Source organism: Engraulis encrasicolus, chromosome 5, assembly GCF_034702125.1.
Source record: "Engraulis encrasicolus isolate BLACKSEA-1 chromosome 5, IST_EnEncr_1.0, whole genome shotgun sequence".
Classification (NCBI taxonomy): Eukaryota; Metazoa; Chordata; class Actinopteri; order Clupeiformes; family Engraulidae; genus Engraulis; species Engraulis encrasicolus.
Window position 1 is genome coordinate 10789457 of NC_085861.1, and position 21120 is coordinate 10810576.

The 21120-nt window shown below is 44.3% G+C and overlaps 1 protein-coding gene across 1 annotated transcript; it reads left to right on the plus strand.

Moving 5' to 3' along the window:
* Positions 1-13400: 13400 nt before the first annotated feature.
* LOC134448956 (acidic leucine-rich nuclear phosphoprotein 32 family member E-like) lies at positions 13401-19793 on the plus strand. The gene is made up of 7 exons (XM_063198669.1): positions 13401-13603; positions 15154-15303; positions 16292-16414; positions 16859-16994; positions 17239-17354; positions 17471-17522; positions 18172-19793. Exons 1-7 carry the CDS (start codon positions 13550-13552, stop codon positions 18249-18251), a joined length of 711 nt encoding a protein of 236 aa, XP_063054739.1. The 5' UTR covers positions 13401-13549; the 3' UTR covers positions 18252-19793.
* Positions 19794-21120: the final 1327 nt, after the last annotated feature.

Below are 21120 nucleotides of genomic sequence, written 5' to 3' on the forward strand. Positions count from 1 at the left end.
GGAGTAGAGGTGGTGGGGTGCAGAGGAGAGAAGAGTGGAGGTGGTGGTGGTGTAGAGGTGGTGGGGTGCAGAGGAGAGTGGAGGTGGGTTGCCGAGGAGAGTGGAGGTGGTGGTGGGGTGCAGAGGTGGAGGGGTGTGGAGATGGTGGGGTGCACAGGAGAGAAAAGTGGGAGTGGTGGTGCGCAGAGGAGTGGAGGTGGTGGTGGTGTGCAGAGGAGTGGAGGTGGTGGTGGTGTGCAGAGGAGTGGAGGTGGTGGGTTGCAAGAGGAGTGGAGGTGGTGGGTTGCAGAGGAGAGGTGTTGGTGTGCAGAGGAGAGGTGGTGGTGGGGTGCATAGGAGTAGAGGTGGTGGGTTGCAGAGGAGAGTGGAGGTAGTGGGGTGCAGAGGTGGTGGGATGCAGTGGGGAGGGGTGGTGGTGGGCTGAAGGGGAGAGGGGAGCGGGGGTGGTGGAGGTGCAGAGGTGGTGGTGGTGGTGTGCAGAGGAGAGGTGATGGGGTGCAGAGGAGAGAAGAGTGGTGGTGGTGGTGGTGGGGTGCAGAGGAGTAGAGGTGGTGGGGTGCAGAGGAGTAGAGGTGGTGGGTTGCAGAGGTGGAGGGGAGTGGAGATGGTGGGGTGCACAGGAGAGAAAAGTGGGAGTGGTGGTGCACAGAGGAGAGAGCAGTGGAGGGGTGCAGAGGAGAGAGGAGTGGAGGTGGTGGTGTGCAGAGGAGAGAAGAGTGGTGGTGGTGGTGGGGTGCAGAGGAGAGAGGAGTGGAGGTGGTGGGATGCAGTGGGGAGGGGTGGTGGTGGGCTGAAGGGGAGAGGGGAGCGGGGGTGGTGGAGGTGGTGGGGTGCAGTGTGGAGGTGATGGTGTGCACAGGGTATGGAAAAACAGACTCAACAAGCACTTAACAGGGAAACCCTGGAGGTCTCCTTTTCTCCACCAGAGTCAGTTTTTACCAATAGGCAGACTAGGCAAATGCCTAGGGCCCCACCAAATATCTCCGTTGTCAACTGTCAACTCCATCATAGTAATTACCAGCGTGAATGACGGGCTCAGGTGGAGTAATGGCATTTAATGCCCATAAATTAATTAGTAATTGGTGGTTGATATGCTGTGCATATGCTTCTTAGATAGTCCACTAAAAACAAACAAGCAAACAAACAACAAATCCATACAATACGTAGTGGCATTAGTTGTCATTGTAATGAATATGCTTCTTAGATATTTTGGTTAGATAGTCCACCAAAAACAAACAAACAAACTAAAAAGTCCATACAATAGTGGCATTGGCTGTCGTTGTGACGCCCTGACGTGTGCTACTGCTGAAACGTCACTGACCACAACAGGCAAAAATAATCCAAGAGGGCCCCCCTTGTCTGCATTTCGCAGAGGGCCCCCAAAAAGGTACAATCACTTGTGTCCTCCACTGTCCTCCTCCTCAGGGCTGGACTGGCCATATGGCATACCGGCATTTCCCGCTGGGCCCCGCACACTCGTGGGCCCCTATTTTCAGAAATGTCAAAAAAAAATATATATATTTTTTTTTAATTCTCAGTTCTGCACCGCTAATTATGAGGGGCCCCTTTAAGCCAAAAGTGCCCGAGCCCTATTTCTCCCCCAGTCCAGACCTCCTCCTCCTCCTCTCCTGTCCACTCCTGCTGTCCCCACACAGAAGAGGACCTGTATGGGATTAGAGAAGGCTACTAGGTCCTAACCAGTCCCAGCTGTGCAGTGGGAGAGCAGGGGTTTGTTCCCAGCCATGGGAGTGGGGATAGGGGATTGATTGCCAGTGGCTGACCCAGGGGTGTCGTACAGTGGGGTAAAGTGTGACTAGGGCCCCATATGGGCCGCACACACAAACCGATATATACTGTATGTGTATGCATGCATGTTGTATGTATATATATGGCTGGGATGGAGGGGGTGGGGGCTAGTTGAAAATAGGGCCCACAATTTGCTGCTAAGCCACTGGGCTGACCTCAGAGCAGCAAGACGCCATACAGAGGCTTTATCTTCAATCAGAAACTGTTGCAAGGCTTTCGGTTTCGGAATGTGCCGTTGCAGTAAATACTTGTCCACAGGTGAATTGTCAGACTCCTGGATGCTCAGTGGAGTAAAAGTACTCTATTGGTCCCGAATGAAGCTGTCGAGCAGTAGATACAATAAATAAAAACACAAACTCCACACAAATACAACATTTCACTCATCACAGATCTGCATACATAATTCACATTCACCGAACAGGTGGCAAAGTAAAGTGACTGGTAGAGTTAATTCCGTTCAACTACTTTTGTTTTGACGCATTTCTGAAAGCACTCCATCCATGTTGCAACACTAACATGTTGTTCAAGGTTGGGGGGAAAGTGATAACAGTGACCGTTGGAGCATGCCTAGACCCGCAGCTCAGCACAGCGCTTCTAGAACCAGTCTGGGGACAGAAGGCATGAAAATAAAACTTCATACCTGACAGACATTCACTTCCCCCCCTATCCTCCTCAAATCCTCACTTCCCTCCACCTCCCCAAAAACAAAATACCAGCAGCTCCTCTGGAATCTTGTCCCTGCCAGTAGAATGGAACGGGTGCCAGCGGGTTCCATTCCCCAGTCTAGGCATGAGCTGTGCCAACTCACTGTGGCTTGCACCCTGGAGGACATCCAAGCTGTATCTGTACGGTCGGTGGCCTATCTGTCTTCATTAAGACGGCATCGAGATGAGACCATCCAGTCAATCATTCCTACACTGGTCTAGCCTCCACCACCTCCTCCTCCTCCTCCTCCCACCCCTCCCTTTCTCTCTCTCCCTGCCTCCCTGCCTCTCCGTGCTACTGTTCATTTCTCAGCAGGGACACTCTGGTATGTGTAGCACTGCTTCTACAAGTCTGTTTAATGAGCCATGAACAATTGAACATGTTGTATATTTGAACAAGGTCATATTTAATGGTTGGTTTTCATTTCATCTTCATTTGGAAAATGAATACACTTGTAAACAATCTTACTATCAAGAGATTCTTAATTGAACAGGTTTTTTTAGCCTTTGTATTTACTTATTTACTGTAGGATATTGTACATCGACAAAGGAATTCTCAATATGCCCCCTTGTTGTCAGGGTAATTTCATGCCGATTTCATTCTGACTCCCTCCTGGCACACATTTTATTGGAGTTCTCAAATCTGATCAGCTTGCGAAAGGACCAAGGGCGGATCTAGGCATTTTGGGGCCCTAGGTGAATACATAAACATGGGGCCCCTCAAAAATCATTATATAGATATTAATATTCAGTGTTTTGGTGCTATGTTAGTGTTTTGTCTAATATGCCTTTGATTACTTTACATAAGTGACAAATTAAGATCCAGCCTATTTTTTGTGTTTACCGTGACTGGTGTGACAGTCGGGGGCCCCTACGGAGGATAGATATGGTCGGGGCCCTAGGCAATTGCCCAGGTTTGCCTAATGGAAAGCCCGCCTCTAGAAAGGACACATTCTTTCTCACACAGAGAAAGATGGTGCATGGGCATCTCGGACGAAACACAGCTCTTTATTGGCATTGGCATCTGTCAAAGAGACGTGCTTTTGCAATTCAGTAAATTGGCCACGGCCAGTGAAAGAAGGACTAGCCAGAACAAGGGGAAAAGAAGAAGAAGAAAACAAATCCTAAGATCGCTGTCATGATTATTTTTTTACTCTCTTGGATAGTCTCAAATTTTTTCATCATAAACGTAATGAACGCTGTTAAGATATTCGGCATTTGGCACCTTTTCATAATCACTCGGGCATGAGCAGCAGAATACGGTTTTGCTTTTCAGTGGACTATCCATGCGAATAGCAGAACGTACATGAAACAAATATTGCAATCTGGCATGTGGCATGAATGATATCCTCACCTCCAAACTGACAACTTTTGACTATACTTAACATCTCCCCATCCCAAAAACAACAAAAATCTCCAAAATCTCCAACGTCTCCAAAACGCGGCTCATAACTGTGGCTAGGCCTAGTATGTCCAACGGCACAACCGGCCATCAGGGACCATCTGTCAGAGTCAGTGAAACTGTCAGCAACCGCATGCTTAGGTTATCTCATGTCAGCAGAGTTGTCATCGTCTTGGCCAGGCGCACTCGCTGTTACTCAAAGCTCTGTTCTGTGTCTGTGTCTTGCACAGACGCAGCCCTAGGACAGGCATGGCATCGCACATGGCATGGGAGACCGTGATAAAGGGCTCATCCACTCAATCACGCCATGTCTTTGAAGCAGCACTGCAAACGTCTGTTTGTCATTTCTGCATAGGAAGTTCTTTGACGGGGACAGACGATCAGCAATGGAATGTCTTGTTCAGCCTGTGGGTATGACATGTCCTGCCCTGGGTTTAGTCAACACATGGTTAATGGGATGTAGATTTAGGTTCTTGGGACACTTTACCAAGAGAGAAGAGCTTTCGGTCTTAGACTTGATGAAGGACTAAGATCGAAAGCGTGCAAGTCCTGATGAGGATCTGATGAAAGTCTAAGACTGAAAGCTTCCAGGTCCAGTAAAGCTTTGCACAAAAAAGACTTGAAGTGTGCAGATTATCTCCTTTTTTGTACAGAAATTTCCACTGTATCCTGCACCTTCTAAACAGATGAGCGGTGACCCTTCACCACTTCAATATTGTTCTAAAATACCCCCAATGAATGAATGAATGAATGAATGAATGAATGAATGAATGAATGAATGAATGCTCATTAATACACAATGCAATCTTTTGAATCTTATGAAATTGCAGGGTGTGTTGGCCCTGCCTACCATAGGGTACTCGTCTGCCATGCGGCCGACCCTGGTTCGATTCCCGGCCTGGGCCGACCCCTCCCCATCTCTCTCCCCATTCGCTTCCTGTCCACCTCTCAAACTGTCCTGTCAATAAAGTTGTAAAAAGACAAAAAAAAAAGTAATTGTAGGGTGTCAATCCAATTAGGTCCCCTTGTTTCGAAAGCTTTGAACCCCATATCAGAATAAAGATGCCTTTCTTGCTCCAGATAATGACTCATTGAACGCCATCCAAGGTTCTTTTGTGTCAGTAATTTCTTATCAATGACATGCATACCACCACTGCGGGCAATCTTCTCGTGAATTAACAATAGCTTAATTGATTATCTGTAGTGGCACTCGGCGGTTAGTTCAGAGCATTCAGCAGAGATAGAAGTTGAACATATGACATACTGACAAACTGACAAAAGACCCTGACAAAGACCTAGTGTCGAAACGCGTCAGCAGTCTATTTGCCTTTGTACTATTAAAAAATAAGAAAACGGAGTGCCACAGTTTCCTGCTCTTCATTTTTTTGATGTCAACTTTATCCATACACTGTTAGAGCACCCGTGTCAAAAGATCTGGATCCACGCAGCGCTTTCGTTTTTTTCCTTTTTTCTGAACATATGAGCATTCAGCAGAGATAGAAGTTGAACATATGACATACTGCTGAGCCTGCTGTTGACTCCTCTTTCTCATGGAGTCTTGACACCAGGCTATCTGTTATTGCGACATCGACACATAAATGTCCTTTTGTTCTCCTCACTTACTTGTTTCATTTCCAACATATGGCCGATGAAATCATGTTTATAGCACTGTGTTACAGATTGCACCACTCTCACTAGTATGACGGCATGATGAAATAATGAGAGAGAGAAAAGAGAAAACATAGCAACACAATATCCCTCTTTGTGAGTTCATTTAATATTTAGCTTTGAAGCATTTGGAACGTTTCACAACAAGCCAGGATGAGCACGATGTGACCTCTTCTGAGAGCAGTATGGGGGCAGATGGTCTTCTATGCAGGGCCGGATTAATGCACAGGCTAGATATGGCTGCAGCCTAGGCTAGGGGCCCCAACCTGCCAGGGGCCCCCTGAGTGACCAAAAGTGAAAAGTTGCAGAACTGTGACAAGATGTAATATTGCAAAATGTATCTGTTGTGTGTTCATTACAGTTGGTAGACACGTTGTACTCAAGTCCTAGCTCGTAATTAGGACAATGTCTTCTATGCAAATTTGTCACGAAATTTGCCTTCTGAGGGGGCCTACAGCAACCTGTAGCCTAGGGGCCTCAGGCCATTTTAATGCGACCCTGTTTCTATGGTAGGTCTCTGGACTGTAGTACATCCAGGAAAAAGGGTGAACAGGGGAGTACATTTTGGCAGCCCAAAAATTCAAAACAATTTCCACGAAGAACAAAACACAACCTCGTGGCTAATAACCCAGGAATGCTTTACTGGGGGGGAAAACCCTATAGTCCAAAACAGAGTGTTCCTTGAACAGAATGTCATACACCTTCACAAAAAGCATGCAAAGGAGATTAAAAATGCACTGTGTAGGATGGTGGCCAGATACGGTATTGCAGGTATGCTGCTCAGTGAAATTGGACCGTCCATTGCCAAATTTGCCAAACATGGCCAAATATTTACCAAATAATAAACTAACATTTACTAGTATGAGCAAAGTCCAGTAAGTTTTGCAGCTAAAAATGTCTGAATTTCTGGAAATTCAAAATGGCGGACATGGAGAAGATCCACCTTTTCATCTACTATGAAAAGTGCAATCTTCCCAGTCATAATGAATACTCAGAATGTGATGGTGGTGGTAAGTATTAGTGAAAAAGGTAACATTTGTGATTTTGGTATTACACAGTGCACCTAGTGTCATGATTATGTCTGCTTTGTATGTGACATTGACCGGACATAACCGGATGCACCACTGCTGTTACACAGAAAAATTATGTTTGAGATTATGAATCGTAAATACATAAATCATATGTCCCATTTTATTGCTGAAATGGCGAGTTTAGTTTAACACTATGAGGAACGACACTGTTGCAACTATCCTCCCACATGGCTATGCATTCCTGCTTATTCTTGAGTGTTGAGTGTTTCCTTGCTGTTTCACAACCCTGCTGATGTCCAGTGGCCCAGAACAAAAACACTAGAGTTCATGAAGCCGTCCTGCATCATTTGTGACAAAACTACCCCCTTATAATGACAGTGTGTTACACCAAGGCCCCATGCTCCATATCACTTGAAAAAAGCTTCAGGGGAAAAAATGGCAGACTATGTGACCTATGTGCATGCATAGGTCACACCAGCACAGGGTGTGTGTGTGTGTGTGTGTGTGTGTGTGTGTGTGTGTGTGTGTGTGTGTGTGTGTGTGTGTGTGTGTGTGTGTGTGTGTGTGTGTGTGTGTGTGTGTGTTTTTCTGTGTGTTTCTGTGTGTGTGTGTGTGTGTTTCTGTGTGTGTGTGTGTGTGTGTGTGTGTGTGTGTGTGTGTGTGTTTCTGTGTGTGTGTGTGTGTGTGTCTGCATGTGCGTGCGTGTGTGTTTGTTCAGGTGTTATTCCCATCATTTAGCATTCACTGTAACTCCTCATCCCATTGCCTCCTGACGCGCCCTCCGGAGGGGCCTGAGCGCTATAGCAGATGTTCGCCAGGGAGGGTACTAAGTCTGGTCTGCACTTTATGGCCCATTGATCACACTGCACTTCTCACATCCTTAAGATAAACATGGCGATGTCATTATACAGTACAGTGATGCCTCTTTTCCACTGCCGGTTTCCTGGTAGGCCTACAGCTCCACACGGCGCAACTCAGCCGCCACTTTTTGCTTTTCAAATAGGCACAACACAGCTCAATCGTAGTGGCGACCGAGTCGCGCTATGTTGAGCTGTATAGGCCCATCAGATAACCGGCAGTGGATAAGAGGCATAAATGAGGGCTGGAGGGGAGAGGGGGGGGGTGTGACTTGATCCACTGTTGCCACCGCCTCCAAGCCAACCAGCTCTAGCAGCAGAGGCTTTACTATGGATGGAGCGCTTGTTCTCAGTGTAGTAGTACAGACACATGTCCACAGTCACTCGATACACGATACACACACACACACGCTCACACACGCTCACACACACGCTCACTCACTCACTCACTCACACACACACACACACACACACACACACACACACACACACACACACACACACACACACACACACGCTGACAAGCACCTGCCCACGCACACGCTTACACAAACAGACAGAAAGACAGACACACACACACAAACAGACACACACACGCAGACACTCACACACCATCACCAAGGCCTTTAAAAGTATGCCATAACTCTCTTAAGGTAACGTCAAAGGAGAGAGATTTGGCCCAAAGGAGGCTGAGAGCCCATATAACAACCCTGTACCCAAAGGAGAAGCAAAACACTCTCTAAGGCCCTATTCCATAATTTGAAGAGCTCTTTTCCAAAACGCTATATCCACCATTTTTGACTTTTTGCATTTTAATATTGTAATTGACTGTTAAGAAGTCCTATAATCTATGTGTGAATTCTTGCCATTCAAATGTTTTCAGAACATACTTTTTAAACCTTTAAAAAATGCATTTTGCAATGCAATTCAATGGAAAGCCCAAACAAAAATGTAAATTTCCCTAGCCTGATAAACCAGACTAAATGTGGATGTCTAACATTTTGCCGTCCAGCGGGTGGCGCTGGTTCACCTGGCTAAAATTTCCCAACATTCTATAAAATGGATATATCTCATTTTGGAAAAGAGCTCTTCATTTGCAGAAAGTCTCACCGTCACCAAACGCACACTTTTCTCATGGCCCTTCTGGGCAGCCGTAGCTTTGTGATAAAGGAGGTGTCTTTCAATCTGGGGGTTGTAGGTTTGAATCTGTTGTTGCTTCGACACCTGACCTCTCCCTATGCAACACTCCATCTCCATTCATGGCTGAAGTGCCCTTGAGCAAGGCACCTAACCCCACATTGCTCAAGGGGACTGTAACCAATACCCTGAAAATGTATGACTGTACGTCGCTTTGGATGAAAGCGTCAGCTAAGTGTAATGTAATGTTGGAAGCAGGCCACCTTTTTAATGTGTGAAGGAAAAAAACCTCCTCCACAGCTTACACTTCAACCAGTGCTGTATAATACAGATCTCATTTATGCTTTGAAGACTCACTGTCGGAGGGCAGTTTTGCATCTCACTGTTTATACTAACCAGATGGTCTGTTTACATAAGACAAACATATGGGAAAATGAATCCCAATCAGTACACACTCTGCCTGAAGAGCCCCCACTTCAACTCCATATTTCCCATGCATCAGTCCAACCGTACACACAGATATAGAGACACACATAAGCGGACGGGTTAAGGGACGGGTTAACGCACAGGCTAGATATGGCTGCAGCCTAGGGGCCCCTACCTGACAGGGGGGCCCTGATTGGCCAAAAGTGAAAAAAATGCAGGAGTGTGACAAAATGCAATATTGTTAAATCTTTTTATTTCAAAGGACACTCAAACACATTTTCTCTGTCTTTTGTTTGTACAGTCTCCAAGTCCTTTACAATTATTTCCCCATCAACCCCCCCCCCCCCCCCCCCCCCCCCCCCCACAAGGGATAGTCTGATACACATAACAAATCAGAAACACTGTTAACGATAATAAAAAAAAATAGACAAAGAGATTAAGTAGAACAGAACATGACTGCAGCCTGGTTGCAGCCTAGGAGCCCTGATTGGCCAAAAGTGAAAAAAATGCAGGAGTGTGACAAAATGCAATATTGAAAAAAATATCTGTTGTGCTGAGTACAGTTTTGAATCTTGTTAATACTCTTCTCCAAGGCCCTGCCGTGGCCAAACGGTAGGGCACTTGTCTACCATGCGGCCGACCTGGGTTCGATTCCCGGCCCGTGTCCTTTGCTGGCCCTTCCCCGTCTCTCTCTCTCTCCCCACTCGCTTCCTGTCGCTACCTTCACTGTTCTATCATAAATAAAAAGTCAAAAAGACCACACAAAAAAAATCTAGAAAATACTCCTCTCCAAAGTTAGTAGACATATTATCCTTAATATAATATAAAGCCACGACATTTGGCTTCCAGGGGGGGCCCACAGCATCCTGCAGCCTAGGGTCCCCAAACCATCTTAATCCGACTATGCACACAAGCTATATCCATATATGCATGAGCGGAGGGGGCGTCCAAGGCTACAGGGCAGCCCACTTAGGCTAAATCTATTTCTGATTTATTTGAAAACAATTTATTAAAACACGATGTTGGGATAAACATAACATATATAGGGGCCTACCACAGGTCAACCCCCACCCCCTCCCCCTACAGCTGACCATTTGTGCGGCCCCTGTTTACTCGTATGTCTATGTTGCAAAATCCCCAACCACCATTTTCCCCTCAATAATCCAACAGTCACTTCCTTCTCAGGAAATATACAGTATAGTGTACCAAACATGTTTCTTCCTAACCAAAAAGTAACTATAGTCTCTGTGGGTTAGAATGATCCATTAATGATGACATTACAGGTTAGGGAGTAGGGCCCGAAATATTTAGATGCAAGGGGGTTAAAACAGCCTACAGGCTGCCATCTCTTAGTTGCAGTGTTTGACAATGCAACTGGTCCAGCACAATATACTGTACACCACTCTTCTCTAGGAAGCAGGCTTCTAGTTCTAGCTAGGCTGTAAAACAAGACTTTGTAGCCTATAACAAACAATATACAATATATGGGGCCTCCTCCTACTCCACATTTCCCATGCATCTGTCCTACAGCCCTCTCCAGGCCTGGCTATCGTATCGTGACTTCAGCTCTTTTGCAGAGCCACAGGAAGTGTGCTGCTACAGCCCCCCTGGCCTGAGTTGTTCCTTAACTTCACATCCCAACCAGAAAACAAAAAAAAACTCCATCAACTGTTGCAACGCCTTTTGAGGATCCTGTTGAAGGGAAATAAGACCAAAAATGACATTCTTTCATAGGGCCACTGTTTGGTTCAGTGGTTCTCAACCTTTTTTAAACCAATGACCCCTAAACCTCATCCTAAGCCTGCCCTTATTAAAACATTTTTTAATGGACTAATAGTAGAGTAACTTTATTGATCCCCGGGGAGAAATTAAGGGCCCCTAATGAGAACTTAGCACCGCCCCCTCTCAACTGTATCCTTCTCAACGCTCCCCTAGGGCTCCCCAATGCCCCGTGAGGGGCTGCACCAGAGAGAGACTGGATATACTCCTAGAATCTCTGGCTGTAAGCTCATCGCCCCCATTGAGAAACACTAGTTTAGTTGTAAGCCTGTAACCTTGCCTTCTGGCTGTCATGTCTTTGTTACAGAGCTTGAGAATGCAACTGGTTCTGCGCAGACATACATAATACTCCTAGAATCGCTGGTGTCAGGTGTCCGGCTATATATTTTTTTCCCCTTGGGAACTAGTTGTCTCTAGTTGACTCATGAGTTAAGACTGACAGGGAAAAATGTGTTTCCCTATTAGTCCTCCCTTCTCCCTACCGCATCCATCTGGTTTGGTTTGCAGCTTTGGCCCTCAGGGATCAGGGTCGGTTTTACCAATAGGCAAACTAGGTAATTGCCAAGGACCCCGCCAAAAATACCCTTTGGAGAGGGGCCCACCACTCAGCCTCCCCATAGAAAACACCAGCAAAAAATGATGGAAAAAGGGCCCCATGTCTATATTTCGTCTAGGGCCCACAAAATGTGTAGCACCGCTGCTGTCAGGGATAGATAGGGTGATTTCATCTATTTCACCCCCAGGGCAGTCAAAGACTTGCCTGGTTAACACCAGACCTGATCACAATTGTGTCTTTCAGATCGAAATGATTGTGTAGAACTAAAGGCAGTATGGGAGTTCCCCAAGCTAGCCAAAGGCTATGACCAACACTATCCCTGTATTCAGTTGCAAGCAAAAGACATCCTCAACAACATTTCAGTATGACTATTCTGTGCACAGATCAGATGCAGCACATTGCTGATGACATTTCTTCTTTTTTTCTTCTTTTTTTTCAGTAGAACATTCTTTGTAATCCCTCAGGCCTATTTCAGTCATAAATAACTTGTCTTAACCTGCCGATGTCTTTATTTCAAGACTTATTTGAAATGTTGCTGTGGCCTGCTTAAAGACATCACTTCGTAGATTGAGACTTTCAAACCCAAAAGATGGAACACACATGCTTTAGATGTGCCACGCACGGGACTCTCCTAAACAGCTGATTTTGCGATTAACCCCCCATGGAAAAAATAAATTCAGATGTGTACTGAAAACGATGTTTATAAGGAAACAATTTAACCAATACTCATGAAATAGGCCAAAGCCAATGCCCATGCCTGATTCGAATATTAAAGACTATTGGTTTTTTTCCATGATTCAAAATCTTCTCGCGTACCCCCTGCCATCACCTTGCATACCCCCTGGGGGTAAGCGTACCATAGTTTGGGAAACAATGCTCTACAGCAGTGCTTCCCAAACTTTTTTCCTTGCGCACCCCCTTGTACATTTCAATGTGGTTCACGCACCCCCTAAGCGAATGTTTTGGTGTACTTATGACAACTCAAATATGGGTTCCCAGCACAAATCATTGCACATTATGCAGAGTCATTTAGGGAAACCTCATTTACAATATACTTGATGTTTCTTCAAGCATACAATGCACCATACAATTAAAAACTACTTAATGTACATTAATACAGCATGAAAACACACATCCGCCATTGCTCTATTCAACTCGCGCACCCCCTTGGGGCAGGCCACGCACCCCCAGGGGTGCACGCATCCCAGTTTGGGAAACCCTGCTCTACAGCCAAAACGACTGGCCCTTGGTGTGATAATAAGCTCACGCCAGGCAGGCAGGCTGCTCAGAGCCAAGAGCAGACCAGAGCACAGCTTTGCGTTGCCTGCCACCTACTGGACTTTATCCGCAATTCAATCTACTAGCTCTGCTGTTCTTTAGTAGGTCACGAGGTCAAGCGTGGTGTGTAATGTAACCCTCTTCAGACAGAGACTTGGGCTTTGTTGAAATTAACATTGTATTTTGCTTTAGGAAAACAGAATGAATGAATATGGATGAACAGAATGGATATGCTTATGAACATAATGCATTTGCATTCCATGCACATTCTTTTCAAACTATGTAGGCCTAACACACTCAGTAGCCATTTTGTTCAAATAACCACTGAGCTGTTGTGTAACTCGATTTGGAAGAGGGTTAGTTACAGACGGTATGGACAAGCAGACAGATTTTCAAGCGACTTGAAGTTTCAGCAGACCTGGCTGCAGACACAGCACTGCCTTTTAAATGGTGATTCAGTACGGATGAGTGTCAATGGCTATGGTCAAGCTGTGGCTTCTGTGTCCATTTTCCGCCTTGGCGCCAATGAGAACAAAGAGGTGGCGATAATCGAGTTTAAAAAGAGAGGGCAGAAATGTTATTGGCAATCCATCAATGATTATGCATAATCTTTTGGCCTATCCCTGTACAAATACTGCGCATATTATGGTAATCAATGTGACGTATGCCAGGAAGCAGAGTCGTTGACCAATACAATGCACAAGAAATATTTGACTTCCCACTAACGTAAAATGGGCGTGATCTCGCAAAGGGGGTTTGGCTTGGAGTTAACATGGTGGCTTGGTAATCGTGTTGCGGCCATTGACTTGCATACACAACACCATCCAAAGCTAGTACTTTCTCTTCCTTTATTTTTTTGTATTTTTGGACCGGGATCTCCGAGTTTTTAAAAAACCTTTTCAGAAATGGACCTGAAGAAGAGAATAGAAAAAGAAGTTGGCGCTCGGGCACCAGAGGAGGTAAGGGGGTTTCGGAATTTATTTGAACCATTTTCTGAGGCTAGCCCAGGTTAGCCAATAACTGTTAGGCAACTTGAACTAGAATTTGTATCGGAAGTCTTCAAAATTTCCAACAAATGCGAGCCCTGAGCCGTGCCTTACAGCGGCTAGAAGACATACTTCAAGTCGTGGCTAGTTGTAGCGTATGTACAACGAAATATTGTGGTCTGCCGAAATCTAATAATAAAGATGGTTCGGAGTCTTCAAGCATGATGGACATGGCCACAAGAACGCGCAGTCTACCATGGCTAGGGCAGCTGATTGGCGCGAGTTTGTTTTTATACTGGTCCGGCACTAAACGGGGCTTTCAGCCTCGCTGCAATTTGGTATTTTGCATGCACAGCATACCAAATGTTAATCCACATAACGGAGAGCAGTACTAGAGGCATTGTTTGTATACTTGCTGGCCGAGCCAGTTCCAGCGCATCCGGAGGGCGCGTTGGTTGGATGCTAGCGTTAGCACGCTAACCTTGGCTAGCACCTCAGCTAAATATTTTTGTTCTACTGAGCAAACTCTGGCTCAATGTCTTAATAACGGCATGTCCATCATTAAACCCCCATGTTACAAGGTATGCATTACCTTGTGTGAGTACGCAGCCTTAAATACAACCCATGGGCATCATGTATGCGTCAACTACCCTGGCCAGTTCCCTTCCCTCCCATGTTTTGCCGCTCTTCTTGCTCCAAGACTAGAACTAGAACACGCCACGCAGTAGTTACAACTTTGAAGCAGCAGGTGCGAGTGTAAACAAAGGCAAACGTGGAAATTAGAGATGGCAAGTTCCAAGTCTGCTGCATGCCAGGATGTTGTTCCCGCGTATTTGCTTTGCTGATATTAACTCTATTAAGCATTACAGAGGTGTTGATAACAGCAGCTCGTTTCATTGATGTTACGGTCGTACAGTACGATACATTGTTTTGATGGGCAGTCTGTGGTTCCATACGTAAGCAGGACGTGCTGGTTTTGCGTCTGGTCCTTACAAAGCTTGTGGTACTGCTATCCAGGAACTAGAGGACTAGTTTTTATCTGAACAGCTCAGCTAGGTGCACGACGCCTGTAAAAGTTATTTTCAAATATCAGGTCAAAAAGGGGTGTGGTCTGCTGTCTCATCCTATACATGTGTAGTTGTGTTATGAACTATGCCCCAGTCCTCACATCATCACTGTAGTTAGGCTCTGATTGCAGACAGTCAGCAATAGTTTTTGAGCCAATATCTCAGATTTCATCATAACCCCCACCCACCCCCTCGCTCTTACGACAAATAATGCATGTCTCTTTCCTTGGAAGTCTGTATCAGTAGTCTTCAATACTGGGGTGAATTTCTCAAAACCAAAGTTGCTAACTACAGTAGCTACTTTGCTGTTTGCAATGCATTTTCCCATTGGCAACTACCGAAGTTGCTAACAGGCTGACAACTTCTCTTTTGAGAAACTCACCCCTGGTTTAAGTTTGCAATAATTAAATTAAAGGTGCTGACTTCTTAATTCTGCTATTTACTCCATGCCCACAGGTGTACGAGCTGGTGGTAGATGACAGCCGCACTAGCGATGGGGAGGTGGTGGGCCTGACAGACGAGTACAAAGAGCTGGAGTTCCTGAGCATGGTGAACATCGGCCTCAGCTCCCTGGCCAAGATGCCCTCGCTGCCCAAGCTACGCAAGGTGAGTCCAGTCAGTGTAAAGCATCGTTCACACACGTCGCTACTAGTTACTCGCTCATCGAGTGAAGACAATAGCATGTCTATTGTTCCAGCTAGGGGAGGAGTGTACAAGCGATGTGATGTGGGCGGATTCAGAGTTTAAAATATTTTAACTTCGAGCGAGGCGAGTAAACAATTGGAATGCAGAGTTCGCTACTGAGGTATTTCTGCTCAGTCTGCCATTCTGGGCTCGAAACTGCCACCTCCTAGCCAGTGCTCCAGTTCGGGCATGGGAGGCACAGCACGATACCGCTGAGCTAGAAGACCAGTCCGATAGCTCAGCGCTACCGATACTGTATGAGGCTTCGGAAGGGAGGTTTACTAACGTTCCATGCCACACTCTGCTAGTTGGCATCCGTTACATCAGCTGTAGCTGTCTTCATTTGAAAGAATCACCGGAACCTAACAAGGCACCACTTCTGGTAGTTGGTGTGCACAGCAATGTTTGTTATGGTTTGTGGGTGTTTACTATGCGCATGTGTGAATTATTACGTATTCCACGTATATGTCATATTGCTCACAACATGTGCTTATTGTGCTGGCCAATTAAGACTGAATATGCTTGCCTTGCTGCAGGGTGCACAAATGCGTATTTTATGTCAACTTTGCCTGTGGTTGCTTACTTAAACGCAATGTAGCACAGCAAACATATTTCAGCCTTAAACTGTAATTTTTATTTTATTACACCTTTTTAGGCTCATTTTCACTGGATCCTGAGAGAGAGGAAGGCAACATATTGTTTTGTCCAATAAAAAAAAAAATCAGCATCTGTTTTTTTTCCCTTCGTTGTGCTATGGTCACTGCTTTGTGCCTCCCTTGCGACCCTGTTTGTATTTGATTGTGCGATGCAGTTCCGTATTTAACTGGACACATGTCTGTCTCTCTTGGTTGAATGTTATTGCATATTCCCTCCCATCATTTCCTTTTATCCCTCTGCCCACTCTGCGCAGCTGGACATCAGCGATAACACTATCTCAGGGGGACTGGAGACCTTGACGCAGAAGTGTCCCCAGCTGAACTACCTGGTGCTTAGTGGAAACAAGATCAAGGAGTCCAAATCAGTGGAAGTACTGGTACGTATGTATGTATGTAGTGCCGACGGATTTACTCGCCTTGCTGGTTTTGTTGTCGGCTCTGCTCTGCTCTGCTCGGCTCTGTCGCTGAGCACACTTCCTCTGGATGCAGTCGGGCACAGAGGAAGAGCCCAACAGTGAAATTTCACTTTTTAAAAAATGTCTCATTCGGTGTCAACCAAATTGTAACACGCTCTGTGTTCACAATCATTAATAATCAATTAATTCTGTAGAGTCGTGACGAGTCTTTCAAAGTATGCGAAGATGTGTGTGGATGTGCAGTGCGTTGACACTCTTCCATGTTAACACTTCAATTTAGCGTCTCTTCTATTTTCTCAAGTTTTCTTGTGTGTTTTTCTCCTGCAGCAGAACCCAAAGGATGTGAATCATTCTCACGTTTATTTAGCGCCTCTTGATTTCATCACATTTTCTTGTTCCCTGCAGAAAAACCTGAAGGGTCTGAAGCGTCTAGACCTGTTCAATTGTGAGCTGACTTCCCAGGCAGACTACAGAGAGACCATCTTTGAGCTTCTACCCCAGCTCACCTTCCTAGATGGGTACGACCAGGATGACAACGAAGGTGTGTTTGTGTTTTTTTCTTTTTTTTTAAAGAAAACCACAGTGTTCACTGGCGGTATTTATGTAGTCAGACACACTACTCTGCCCTACAAAGGCGAAGTGCACACCCTCCATTTAATTATGGTTTTATGGTAAGGTGTTGCTGCGAAATGTGATAGTTGTAGGCCTTGTCCGTTTATTTCAACTGTGTGTGTATTTTCTAAAATGTATTTATTGTTAATTTGTGTTTTTAAATGGTTATTTAGACGAGGAAGAGGATGGGGATGGTCCTGACGATGATGAAGATGAGGATGATGAGGATGATGAAGGCTCAGAGGGCGATGAGGTGGGCCTGTCCTACCTCATGAAAGAGGGCATCCAGGTATCAATGAGAGTCTTGGTGTGTGTGTGTGTGTGTATGTGTGTGTGTTAATTTGTGCGTGTTTGTTTTCATTGTAAAAGTGGCGTTCCCCGTCTCATGCAAAATATCGTCCACAGGATGAGGAAGATGATGATGACTATGTAGAAGAGGAAGAGGACGATGTGGAGGGTGAGTACTGTCTCCAGCTTGGACTCTTGTTTTTTGTTTTGTTTTTTTAAACACTGGCATGACAGTGCAGTGCCCTACAGTTCGAGCCATGGCAGGGCCTAGTTTGGACTTGAGACTTCAATATCAAGTACTTTCCACTTTAAAAAAAGTGAGTCGATGGTTATACTGTTGGCTTCTTTTGAAATGACTGCCTGCCCATTCCAAGTATGTTGCATATGAAAGCTTTGGCCTCCATCAGCCAATGAAGGAAAATAACAACTGGTCAGCAGCAGAGTATTAAAGTGACATGACTTTGCACAAACAAAAGGCCTTACCATCATAAGGAATTAATTCTAGACATTAACATGAAATGGAGAGGTGTGTGTAACTGGACTTGTCATCTGGCTGCCTTTCGCCAAACTACATGCGAGCCGAGGGCGTTCCCATTTCCTCACACAACCATTTGAGGACCGTGGAAATCTGAATCATTTCTGAATGAATGAGCCAATCAGGATTGACGGGTAGGGATTTTCCATAGATGGGCGGCGTTATGGCTCTTCTTCCATTTGTTCTCAGCTGCGTCTCAGGTTGAGTTCAATGCGAGTGGCTGAATTGAGTGCTATGATTGGTCCCCTCTGATCCCTGATGTATTGTGATTTGTTCCCTTCAGATGAAGACGGCGTAGCTCACGGAGAGAAGAGGAAGAGGGACCCAGATGATGAGGGTGATGATGACGAAGATGATGACTGAAGCACTGTCCCCTGTCTCCTGTGAAGCCCAGCTGCCGTGCCCCGCCCGCGTGTCCCCAGAACTAAGCTGTAGAAGAGAAAACGTCATATTGTCTTTCTTTCTGTTTTGTTTGTTTTGTTTTCTTTTTCTCCCTTCATTGTTTATCAAAGATATCACTGTAGAGTGCAAGTATCCATGTTTTTTTGTTAGTTTTTTTTACACATGATTTTGTTTTTGTTTTTTCTATGTGTTTTTGTTTTGTTTTTTCTTCTTTTTTCTTCTACAAGTACATTGACCATACAGAAACTTTCAAAATTTTAATCGGATACCATGCCAGTCTGTGGTGCATTTTGCACTTCGCAATCCCCCCCCCCCACATTATATACACACACACACACACACTTTTAAGACGAGACCTTTTATAAATCCATTGTCCTTGATGTTAAAACCCACACTGTTTCCATTCCCTCCTGTGGGTTTTTTCATAGCGTACTTTAAGCAAATGTTACTCCCCATGAAATATCTGTATTTTTGTTGTGTGGGCTAAGTATCCCTACAGTGAAGTAGTTGTGCTTGGATGCCATTTACCATGTATTGGCAAGGACAATATAGGAGTCGTTCTAATTGGGTGCAATCATGTTTTTACGAGTCACCATGTTTTTAGAAATCACTTTTCCAAACAACCTGTACAAACAAGCAAATTGGTCTGTCAATATTTGCTGGCGTCGAAAAAGAAGTCAAACCCAGATCTGAGTAACGTTAGAGAATCTCTAAGAGTTCTTAGCGTTCAGAGTCTGTCCGAGCACTCTCCTTTCTGATCTGAGGTCAGCAGTGACAAGTCAATCTGGATTCAGAAGTTACAACCCACATATTAATTACCTGGGTTGCGTTTCTCGACAACACCATTGCTAACAAAGTTAGCAACTTACTTGGTTGAAATGCAATTTCCCATTGGAAATCTAGTAAGTTGCTAACTTTTTTAGCAACAATGCTCTCGAGAAGCTGGATACTGGTCTGGCCTGCCCAGTTCAACCAGGCTAAATGAGCACCTGGTTCAGTTAAACGCAGGTCATTTGGAATAATGAACCTAATGAATCCAGGTTACTCATCACTGCTTCTCAGATGTTCTTAGAAACACTCAGGTGGACCAAACTTTGGATGCTTCAGTAAATCTCCGGAGTATAATCTGTCATCTCACTCTTTGTTACTGAGCGTTTCGTATCACTCACCGCCGTTTTTCTCTTCGTTTCTTTCGTTTTGCATCTCCTTTTAGAGCAAGCATTCGACAACGGATGTTGTCTATGACTGTAAATAGATAGCCTATTATTCCATGGTGTGTAGTTCTTTAATTGATCTGTCTTTTTAAAACATGCAATATCTTTTCCATTTGTTTTTGATTTAAAATAAATGCAAAGCACAGGTCAGGATAAGATTCAGACCCATGACTCCACGATATAGTTTTTATTTTTGATGTCTTCTGCTGTTGAGAAAGCTGTGTTTGGAGTTTGTGTGCTGTAATCTTCTAAAGAGTGTTTTTAAATAAAATGATTAATTCAAACCATATATAGTGTTTTTTTCTGTCTAAAACATTCTTGATTTGCATTTGACTTTCATTTCATATTTGCATAGCTTTTCAAAAATGAGGCTGTACTTTGCATACGTTTTGCAATAAGAAATAAAAACATGCAAGGTGCGACGGCCTCCTTTTTGAAAAACTGAGTTGAACATTTGGGCCAGCATCCTCACATTTTAAGTGTTTTAAGAGTGATGCCTGCTCCAGACGGAATAATTGTCTGCATAGTTGACCATATTAGGTTGATGTATTATATCTGGATGTGCTATAAGATGAAAAAAGTTTGCCTCATAGTGAAACTGTTAGAGTAATTGTGTTACAGTATTTCTCAATTGGTTTTGTACATTTCTCAAATCTCTCGCAATTTGTGTGGTCCGTGTATGGACAAGCTAGTCAAATCGATTTGTCATGTTAATTGAATAGTACACTTGTGAGCAAAATGTTGTTTAGATTGGATGGGAAATGTTGTAAATTCGACTTTATATTACATTGATCAGATAAGATTGTCCTAGATATACATTTTGACTATGACCTATTTATTGACAGGTTTTCTCATTGCAAAATAGGAAAAATAGCAAACTCTGGTTGAGGTGCCAAAATGCGCCATCTACCATCCCTTTTTACTTGTCTTGCAAGCCCATGTAAAAAAAAAATCTAGAACTGTAAAGCAAACTAAATTTGAAACAATACACTGATACTGTATAAAGTGCACTTACTGTCTTATGAAATTCTAGGGAAATATTGTAATTTTGCGTGGAGCGTAATTATAAAGGGCACATGAGGCTTAGAGTAACATAATGCAGTACAGTGCCTATTGTTGTATTGCAAGCCTGTTTTCTCTATCCCTTCTATTGCCTTTGATTAGAGAGAGTCAATATTTACCTGTGAGCAATTTACCAATTCAGATCACATTTATAGATAAAAATCCAATGGAAATTATACAGTGCTTACCACATTATGACAACTTGGTAAATAATTTTGCATGTCAAGACTTAAACTATGATATATGGCCTAAATGTTTTGGGGGGTGAGATAGTTTCACGCATTCAGTGACAAAGCTTTTTGAGTGATATGACAAAAGCAATTGATAATGTACGAAATCACTGAGAATTGTACACAGCCATGGCATGGTGGACGAGAGCATTTGCTATATGCCGAAAACAATGAGAAACTGATTTGACCATGTGCAGAGGTAACACCAGGAAGTCACAATTAAACAGAGACTTTTGAGAATCATTATTCTGTTGTGAGAAATATACAAAACCAATTGAGAAAAACTGTAAATGCCTAAATCAAAGCAGATAGGATTTAACCTGG